The sequence below is a fragment of the Panulirus ornatus genome, chromosome 55 (genome assembly GCF_036320965.1).
Source record: "Panulirus ornatus isolate Po-2019 chromosome 55, ASM3632096v1, whole genome shotgun sequence".
NCBI classification, from domain to species: domain Eukaryota; kingdom Metazoa; phylum Arthropoda; class Malacostraca; order Decapoda; family Palinuridae; genus Panulirus; species Panulirus ornatus.
The window spans coordinates 38,171,574-38,182,000 of NC_092278.1; the positions used below are offsets into that span (position 1 = coordinate 38,171,574).

The 10,427-nt window shown below is 41.8% G+C and overlaps 1 protein-coding gene across 1 annotated transcript in view; it reads right to left on the reverse strand.

Moving 5' to 3' along the window:
* The window catches only part of Cpsf160 (cleavage and polyadenylation specificity factor subunit 1), a 171,685-nt gene extending 161,661 nt beyond the window's left edge, over positions 1-10,024 (reverse strand). Inside the window, exons 1-2 of the mRNA XM_071693503.1 lie at positions 9,813-10,024; positions 538-743 (exon numbers count right to left, since the gene is read on the reverse strand). Of these exons, the coding sequence (XP_071549604.1) occupies positions 538-721 (184 nt within the window). The 5' untranslated portion in view covers positions 722-743; positions 9,813-10,024. The remainder of the gene's footprint in view (positions 1-537; positions 744-9,812) is intronic.
* Positions 10,025-10,427: the final 403 nt, after the last annotated feature.

A 10,427-nucleotide genomic window follows, 5' to 3' on the forward strand; every position in this document is an offset into this window, starting at 1 on the left:
ACTGCAGCATCTTCAGTTGTGTTTCCCCACTTCATTGATTCAACACTGTTCTTTCAACAGCTTTAAACAAGAACCACATGAATGAAGAACAAGTGAAAGAATTTACCTAAAAATACATGATAAATAAGAGATAGTCACTGGTAACTGGTCTAAGAATATAATATATCATCAAGTGCTCAGTCTTCCAAACCATTTTCCAATCCTTCAACCCATCACCTTATCTTATAATTTTTCATATCTTAGTGTCTTTGTAACAATTCTACCCTCCTATTCACCCTTGCTTGATTTCAACAGCAATATCATCTTTGAACATAACATAAATCCTTACCAGTTACATGAAATAGGGTACAGTGTATTCGAGGGAGGTATGTAAGGACAGGGATAGGAGGAAACTCTTTAGCCATGGCCATTCCCATGATGGGAGCTCTGGAAGGGAACAGGGCATCAGAGATATAGATGGATAGATAAATTTACATGAAATATCATTGTGTTATATGCCACTGAAACTAACAAATGATACATCATACATTACAGCACCTAATATCCCAGTCCTGTCATCTTTCTTGTTTGACCTTGGTGGTACTTCAGCCACCAGCCGGAACACTCTTATGACATTTGCCCCAGCAACAACTAGAGACTTGTCTCGATGACTGAAGAAGTTGCAGTACAAGGACAACTCCACACCCAAAGCCTGGTGGGTGATCTTGCATAAATTGTACATTGCTGGCTACGCACTCCAAAACCTGGAATATTTCACATCAGTATCTAAATACGTTCAAAACAAAATATCATTGAAACTTCAACATTCATTGCTTAAACATCCTTCTTCTAAGCTTCACTCATCAAATACATAGACTAATGAAATGCAAGAAAATCATAATTAGCAAACAATCATCCATCAAATCTTATCCTTCAACCATAAAAACATTATCAGTCATACAATTAACAGTAGGCTACTTACCATACCATAAAACCCTGGAATTGGACGAAATACACCTCTAGCAACAAATTAGTTCTGTCATTAAGATGCACACATTTAAAAAAGTTTCACAATACATCATGCACATTTTCTCAAGGCACTAGCAGATTTGAGCCCCCAGACCCTCATCTGCCTGTTCCTGCAGAGGGTTGGAGTGCCAGTGACCCACTAGCCACTGATCTTTTGACTCAAAACTTAAACTGAACAAATGATCTGGCAACAACAAAAACTAGTTAAGTTGCATCACACAACAGCAGATTAGCATTGTTCAGTGTGGTATTCCACCTCTGCCATTATCGTGCTTCATACTTCCCATAATTGCTGGCATAACTTTCCCACTGAAGTTAAATCTTTTCCAAAAAATTCACCCTCCACAATGTGTATCCTATCAAGGAAAGGGATTAGATGCTGACAACTGTGTATTGGGGTCAGTAATCTTTCCTCAAGCAACTTCCTTTGCATGTCTACAGCCTAGTCGGAATTTCAGGCCAAAATCATAGTGCAAACCAAATTAATTGTTACAGTGGCACATATTCTCAAATGCCGATGACATTTCAAAATCATATATTCTTTATCTATTTATTTATTATACTTTGTCGCTGTCTCCCTGCGTTAGCGAGGGAGCGCAAGGAAATAGACGAAAGAATGGCTTAACCCACCCACATACACGTATATACATACACGTCCACACACGCATATATATATACCTATACATCTCAACGTATACATATATATATACACACACAGACATATACATATATACACATGTACATAATTCATAGTCTGCCCTTTTTCATTCCCGTCGCCACCCCGCCACACATGAAATGAAAATCCCCTCCCCCCAAATATGCGCGAGGTAGTGCTAGGAAAGACAACGAAGGCCACATTCGTTCACACTCAGTCTCTAGCTGTCATGTATAATGAACCGAAACCACAGCTCCCTTTCCACATCCAGGCCCCACATAACTTTCCATGGTTTACCCTTGACGCTTCACATGCCCTGGTTCAATCCAGTGACAGCACATCGACCCCGGTATACCACATTGTTCCAATTCACTCTATTCCTTGCACACCTTTCATCCTCCTGCATGTTCAGGCCCTGATCACTCAAAATCTTTTACACTCCATCTTTCCACCTCCAATTTGGTCTCCCACTTCTCGTTCCCTCCACCTCTGACACATATAACCTCTTTGTCAATCTTTCCTCACTCATTCTCTCCATGAGACCAAACCATTTCAAATACCCTCTTCTGCTCTCTCAACCACACTCTTTTCATTACCACACACCTCTCTTACCCTTTCATTACTTACTCGATCAAACCACCTCACACCACATATTGTCCTCAAACATCTTATTTCCAGCACATCCACCCTCCTCCACACACAACTCTATCTATAGCCTAAGCCTCGCAACCATATAACATTGTTGGAACCACTTATCCTTCAAACATACCCATTTTTGCTTTCCAAGATAATGTTCTCGACTTCCGCACATTCTTCAACGCTCCCAGAACTTTCGCCCCCTCCCCCACCCTATGATTCATTTCCGCTTCCATGGTTCCATCCACAGCCAAATCCACTCCCAGATATCTAAAGCACTTCACTTCCTCCAGTTTTTCTCCATTCAAACTTACCTCCCAATCGACTTGTCCCTCAACCCTACTGTACCTAATGACCTTGCTCTTATTCACATTTACTCTCAGCTTTCTTCTTTCAAATACTTTACCAAACTCAAGTCACCAGCTTCAGCAGTTTCTCACCCAAATCAGCCACCAGTGTTGTATCATCAGCAAACAACAACTGACTCACTTCCCAAGCTCTCTCATCCACAACAGACTGCATACTTGCCCCTCTTTCCAACCAAAACTCTAGCATTCACCTCCGTAACAGCCCCATCCATAAACAAATTAAAGCAATAGGGTTTTATATATTTTATTTATTTATTTATTTTGCTTTGTCGCTGTCTCCCACATTAGCGAGGTAGCGCAAGGAAACAGACAAAAGAATGGCCCAACCCACCCAAATACACATGTATATACGTAAACGTCCACACACGCAAATATACATACCTATACATCTCAATGTACACGTATATATACACAAACAGACATATACATATATACACAAGCACATAATTCATACTGTCTGCCTTTATTTATTCCCATTGCCACCTCGCCACACATGGAATAACAACCCCCTCCCCCTCATGTGTGCGAGGTAGCGCTAGGAAAAGACAACAAAGGCCCCATTCGTTCACACTCAGTCTCTAGCTGTCATGTAAAAATGCACCGAAACCACAGCCCCCTTTCCACATCCAGGCCCAACAGAACTTTCCATGGTTTACCCCAGACACTTCACATGCCCTGGTTCAATCCATTGACAACACGTAGAACCCGGTATACCACATCGTTCCAATTCACTCTATTCCTTGCACGCCTTTCACCCTCCTGCATGTTCAGGCCCCGATCACTCAAAATCTTTTTCACTCAATCTTTCCACCTCCAATTTGGTCTCCCACTTCTCCTCGTTCCATCCACCTCTGACACATATATCCTCTTGGTCAATCTTTCCTCACTCATTCTCTCCATGTGACCAAACCATTTCTGCTCTCTCAACCACACTCTTTTTATTTCCACCCATCTCTCTTACCCCTACATTACTTACTCGATCAAACCACCTCACACCACATATTGTCCTCAAACATCTCATTTCCAGCACATCCACCCTCCTGTGCACAACTCTATCCATAGCCCACGCCTCGCAACCATACAACATTGTTGGAACCACTATTCCTTCAAACATACCCATTTTTGCTTTCCGAGATAATGTTCTTAACTTCCAAACATTCTTCAAGGCTCCCAGAATTTTCGCCCCCTCCCCCACCCTATATTTATTTTTTATCTTTTTTTTTTCCAAAGGAAGGAACAGAGAGGGGGGCCAGGTGAGGATATTCCCTCTAAGGCCCAGTCCTCTGTTGATAACGCTACCTCGCTAATGCGGGAAATGGCGAATAGTACGAAAGAAAGAAAGATATATATGGGGATAGGGGAGAAAGAATACTTCCCACGTATTCCCTGCGTGTCGTAGAAGGCGACTAAAAGGGGAGGGAGCGGGGGGCTGGAAATCCTCCCCTCTCATTTTTTTTTTGATTTTCCAAAAGAAGGAACAGAGAACGAGGCCAGGTGAGGATATTCCCTCAGAGGCCCAGTCCTCTGTTCTTAACGCTACCTTGCTAACGCGGGAAATGGCGAATAGTATGAAAGAAAAAGAAAAGATACTTTTATTATTTCATTATACCTAATTGCTGTTTCCCACATCAGCGAGGTAGCACAAGGAAACCAATGAAGAATGGTCCATCCATTCGTATACACAAATATATACATAAACGCCCATACACGCACATATACATATATACATACACAGACATATACAAATATACACATATACACATGGAGAAGGCATATGATAGAGTTGATAGAGATGCTCTGTGGAAGGTATTAAGAATATATGGTGTGGGAGGAAAGTTGTTAGAAGCAGTGAAAAGTTTTTATCGAGGATGTAAGGCATGTGTACGTGTAGGAAGAGAGGAAAGTGATTGGTTCTCAGTGAATGTAGGTTTGCGGCAGGGGTGTGTGATGTCTCCATGGTTGTTTAATTTGTTTATGGATGGGGTTGTTAGGGAGGTAAATGCAAGAGTTTTGGAAAGAGGGGCAAGTATGAAGTCTGTTGGGGATGAGAGAGCTTGGGAAGTGAGTCAGTTGTTGTTCGCTGATGATACAGCGCTGGTGGCTGATTCATGTGAGAAACTGCAAAAGCTGGTGACTGAGTTTGGTAAAGTGTGTGGAAGAAGAAAGTTAAGAGTAAATGTGAATAAGAGCAAGGTTATTAGGTACAGTAGGGTTGAGGGTCAAGTCAATTGGGAGGTGAGTTTGAATGGAGAAAAACTGGAGGAAGTGAAGTGTTTTAGATATCTGGGAGTGGATCTGGCAGCGGATGGAACCATGGAAGCGGAAGTAAATCATAGGGTGGGGGAGGGGGCGAAAATTCTGGGGGCCTTGAAGAATGTGTGGAAGTCGAGAACATTATCTCGGAAAGCAAAAATGGGTATGTTTGAAGGAATAGTGGTTCCAACAATGTTGTATGGTTGCGAGGCGTGGGCTATGGATAGAGTTGTGCGCAGGAGGATGGATGTGCTGGAAATGAGATGTTTGAGGACAATGTGTGGTGTGAGGTGGTTTGATCGAGTAAGTAACGTAAGGGTAAGAGAGATGTGTGGAAATAAAAAGAGCGTGGTTGAGAGAGCAGAAGAGGGTGTTTTGAAGTGGTTTGGGCACATGGAGAGAATGAGTGAGGAAAGATTGACCAAGAGGATATATGTGTCGGAGGTGGAGGGAACGAGGAGAAGAGGGAGACCAAATTGGAGGTGGAAAGATGGAGTGAAAAAGATTTTGTGTGATCAGGGCCTGAACATGCAGGAGGGTGAAAGGAGGGCAAGGAATAGAGTGAATTGGAGCGATGTGGTAAACCGGGGTTGACGTGCTGTCAGTGGATTGAATCAAGGCATGTGAAGCGTCTGGGGTAAACCATGGAAAGCTGTGTAGGTATGTATATTTGCGTGTGTGGACGTATGTATATACATGTGTATGGGGGGGGGGTTTGGGCCATTTCTTTCGTCTGTTTCCTTGCGCTACCTCGCAAACGCGGGAGACAGCGACAAAGTATAATAAAATATAAAAATATAAATAGATATTCATGCTTGCTTGCCTTCACCCATCCCTGCTGCTACCCCTGCCATGCAGGAAATAGCATCGCTACTCCTCTGCTTCAACAATGTAGCGCCAGGAAAACAGACAAAAAAGGCCACATTCGTTCACATTCAATCTCTAGCTGTCATGTGTAATGCATCAAAACCACAGCTCCCTATCCACATCCAGGCCTCACAGACCTTTCCATGGTTTACCCAAGATGCTTTCCATGCTATGGCTCAGTCCATTGACAGCACGTCAACCCCAGTATACCACATCGTTGCACTTCACTCTATTCCCTGCATGCCTCTCATCCTCCTGTATTTTCAGGCCCCAATCACCCAAAATCTTTTTCACTTCATCCTTCCACCTCCAATTTGGGTTGCCCACTTCTTGTTCCCTTCACCTCTGATACATATATCCTCTTTGTCAATCTTTCCTCATTCATTCTCTCCATATGTCCAAACCATTTCAAAACACCCTGTTCTACTCTCTCAACCACACTCGTTTTATTTCCACACATCTCTCTTACCCTTCCATCACTTACTTGACCAAACCACCTCACACCACATACTGTCCTCAAACATTTCATTTCCAACACATCCACCCTCCTTCATACAACCCTATCTAAAGCCCATGCATCACAACCATATAACAGTGTTGGAACTACTATTCCTTCAAACATACCCATTTTTGGTCTCTGAGATAAAATTCTCTTCTTCCACACATTCTTCATCATTTCCAGAACCTTCGCCCCCTCCCTCACCCTGTGACTCACTCCACTTCCATAGTTTCATCCGCTGCTAAGTTCACTCCCAGATATCTAAAAGGCACTACACATGCATAGTGCCTTTATACAAAGGCAAAGGGGATAAAGGTGAGTGTTCAAACTACAGAGTATTCCTGGGAAATTATATAGAAGGGTATTGATCAAGAGGGTGAACACATGGACAAAGCATCAGATTGGAGAAGAGCAGTGTGGTTTCAGAAGTGGTAGAGGATGTGTGGATCAGGTGTACGCTTTGAAGAATGTATGTGTGAAACATTTAGAAAAACCGATGGATTTGTATGAAGCATTTATAGATCTGGAGAAGGCATATGATAGGGTTGATGGAGATGCTTTGTGGAAGATTTTAAGAATAAATGGTGTGGGAGGTAAGCTGCTAGAAGCAATGAAAAGTTTTTACCAAGAATGTAAGACAAGTGTACGAGTAGGAAGAGAGGAGAGTGACTGGTTCCCACTGAAAATCAGTTTGTGGCAGAGGTGTGTGATGTCCCCATGATTGTTATATTTGTTTATGGATGGGGGTGGCCAGGGAGGTGAATGCAAGAGATTTGGAAAAAGGGGCAAGTATGCAGTCTGTTGTGGATGAGAGGGCTTGGAAAGTGAGTCAGTTGTTGTTCACCGATGACACAGCTCTAGTGGCTGATTCGGGTGAGAAACAGCAGAGGTTGGTGACTGAGTTTGGAAAAGCGCGTGAAAAGAGAAAGTTGAGAGCAAATGTGAATAAGAGCATGGTTATTAGGCTCAGTAAGGCTGAGGGACAAGTTAATTGGGAGGTAAGTCTGAATGGAGAAAAATTGGAGGAAGTGAAATGTTTCAGATATAAGGGATAGGACTTAGCAGCAAATGGAACCATGGGAGCAGAAGTGAATCACAGGGTGGGGGAGGGGGCAAAGGTTCTGGGAGCAATGAAGAATGTGTGGAAGGAGAGAACATTATCTCGGAGCAAAAATGGGTATGTTTGAAGGAACAGTAGTTCAAACATTGTTATATGGTTGCGAGGCACTGGCTATAGATAGGGTTGTATGGAGGAAGGTGGATGTATTGGAAATGAAATGTTTGAGATCAATATGTGGTGTGAGGTGGTTTGATCGAGAAAGTAATGTAAGGGTAAGAGAGATGTGAGGAAATAAAAAGAGCATGGTTGAGGGAGCAGATGAGGGTGTGTTGAAATGGTTTGGACATATGGGGAGAATGAGTGAGGAAAGATTGACAAAGAGGATATACGTGTCAGAGGTGAAGGGAACAAGGAGAAGTGGGAGACCCAAATTGGAGGTGAAAGGATGGAGTGAAAAAGATTTTGAGCGATCGGGGCCTGATCATACAGGAGGGTGAGAGGCATGCGAGTAATACAGTGAATTGCTACGATGTGGTATACAGGGGTTGATGGGCTGCCAATGGACTGAGTCATGTCGGTTTGTGGCAGGCGTGCATGATGTCTCCAAGGTTATTAATTTGTTTATGGATGGGGTTGTTAGGGAGGTGAATGCAAGAGTTTTGGAGAGAGGGGCAAGTATGCAGTCTGTTGTTGATGAGAGGGCTTGGAAGTGAGTCAGCTGTTGTTTGCTAATGATACAACGCTTGTGGCTGATTCGAGTGAGAAACTGCAAAAGCTGGTGACTGAGTTTGGAAAGGTGTGTGAAAGAAAGCCGAGAGTAAATGTGAATAAGAAAAAGGTTATTAGGTACAGTAGGGTTGAAGGACAAGTCAGTTGGGAGGTAAGTTTGAATGGAGAAAAGCTGGAGGAAGCGAAATGTTTTAGATATCTGGGAGTGGATTTGGCAGCGGATGGAAACATGGAAGCGGAAGTGGATCATAGGGTGGGGGAGGGGGCGAAAATTCTGGGAGCCTTGAAGAATGTGTGGAAGTCGAGAGCATTATCTCGGAAAGCAAAAATGGGTATGTTTGAAGGAATAGTGGTTCCAACAATGTTGTATGGTTGCGAGGCGTGGACTATGGATAGAGTTGTGCGCAGGAGGATGGATGTGCTGGAAATGAGATGTTTGAGGACAATGTGTGGTGTGAGGTGGTTTGATCGAGTAAGTAACGTAAGGGTAAGAGAGATGTGTGGAAATAAAAAGAGCGTGGTTGAGAGAGCAGAAGAGGGTGTTTTGAAATGGTTTGGTTACATGGAGAGAATGAGTGAGGAAAGATTGACCAAGAGGATATATGTGTCAGAGGTGGAGGGAACGAGGAGAAGAGGGAGACCAAATTGGAGGTGGAAAGATGGAGTGAAAAAGATTTTGTGTGATCGGGGCCTGAACATGCAGGAGGGTGAAAGGAGGGCAAGGAATAGAGTGAATTGGAGCGATGTGGTATACCGGGGTTGACGTGCTGTCAGTGGATTGAATCAAGGCATGTGAAGCGTCTGGGGTAAACCATGGAAAGCTGTGTAGGTATGTATATTTGCGTGTGTGGACGTATGTATATACATGTGTATGGGGGTGGGTTGGGCCATTTCTTTCGTCTGTTTCCTTGCGCTACCTCACAAACGCGGGAGACAGCGGAAAAAAAAAAAAAAAATATATATATATATATATATATATATATATATATATATATTAAAAGAAAATAGGCATTTCTATACCTTACAGGCAAGTTTTCTTATTGTATGAAAGCTTCATAAGGTTCATCTAACGATAGATATAAACCTAATAATCTCTAGAAAATAAAATTGGAACCGGATATTTTTGTCAGCTGTCCAGGGACAATCATTCTTCTATCATCCTAACGCATGATGGGCGAACATTAGAGATTAACCAGTACACTGTTGGCATCCCTCCTGTTCATTCACTGGTTGCTAGATTTAAACAAAACTTTCAAATGCATTACTTACACTCAACTGTTCAAGCATTTTAACAACTACAATTTCTCTATAATCCAAGGTCTTGCTCCTCCCCCATAGGAAATCTTAAAATCAATACAGTAATATATGCTACACCTACACTCACATACTCTACATCAATTTGAATACTAGCGTCCATGTTTTTCAATTTTCACTAAACATAATGCTTAAATTCATGCATAGCAACTGAAACCGTTTGTAATTTCTATAAATTACAGAATCAAATCACTATATCCAACAGTATTAGTGATATGCATCGTAATGACGTTATGTACTAATACCAGCAGCATTGGGCACAATACCAGCCACCTGTGCCCACATACATAGAACATCTGTAATGTTCTGGGCTACTTCTAGCTACTGTTCATGTAAATCATTAAAATATGATACTTCTAACGTCCTTCTCTTTTCTATACATCACAAATACTGTCACTACAAGTAAAATATAGGTTATAATACCTTCATGTAAATACCCCGGACGATTTCCTATGTTTCACAGCAAGAATCCTTTATATACATTAACTCCGATCCTTTAATCTTGCCCACATAAATGTTATTCTCGTCGTAGTTTAAGAATAATCCGGGAATTAACTGGGATATTTATTTGTTGTACACAAGTCACAATAAGACACCTCACACGCCGCATCCTTCACTGTAAACACGACCCTCCTACACCAGGCTCACAAAATATTGCAATTATCTAATGATTTTTCCTAACTCTATTTCCCAATTAAAATCTAAATCATTAATAATTCTATTACAAAAATCTAAGAATCTAAAGCAAAAACATATTACAATTATTCAAGACTTATTTTCCTAAGTCAATTTCATGATACTGAAATAACAACATAGAAAATGGTAATCTATAATTTAGGACAACCTACAAAATGTTAAGCGAATTTCCGAAGAGGAATTTAAGAAGATCCAAAAATATCAGTAACATCCCTAAAAGAGTAGTTCAACAAACTACAAAAAAATTATGAAACTGGAGGACCGGATATTTTGAAGCCAAAATTTTCAAGGCATTTTCAGAACAGTTAGATGTGTGAAAGTGTTGGTAAGTTGCCTATGCAA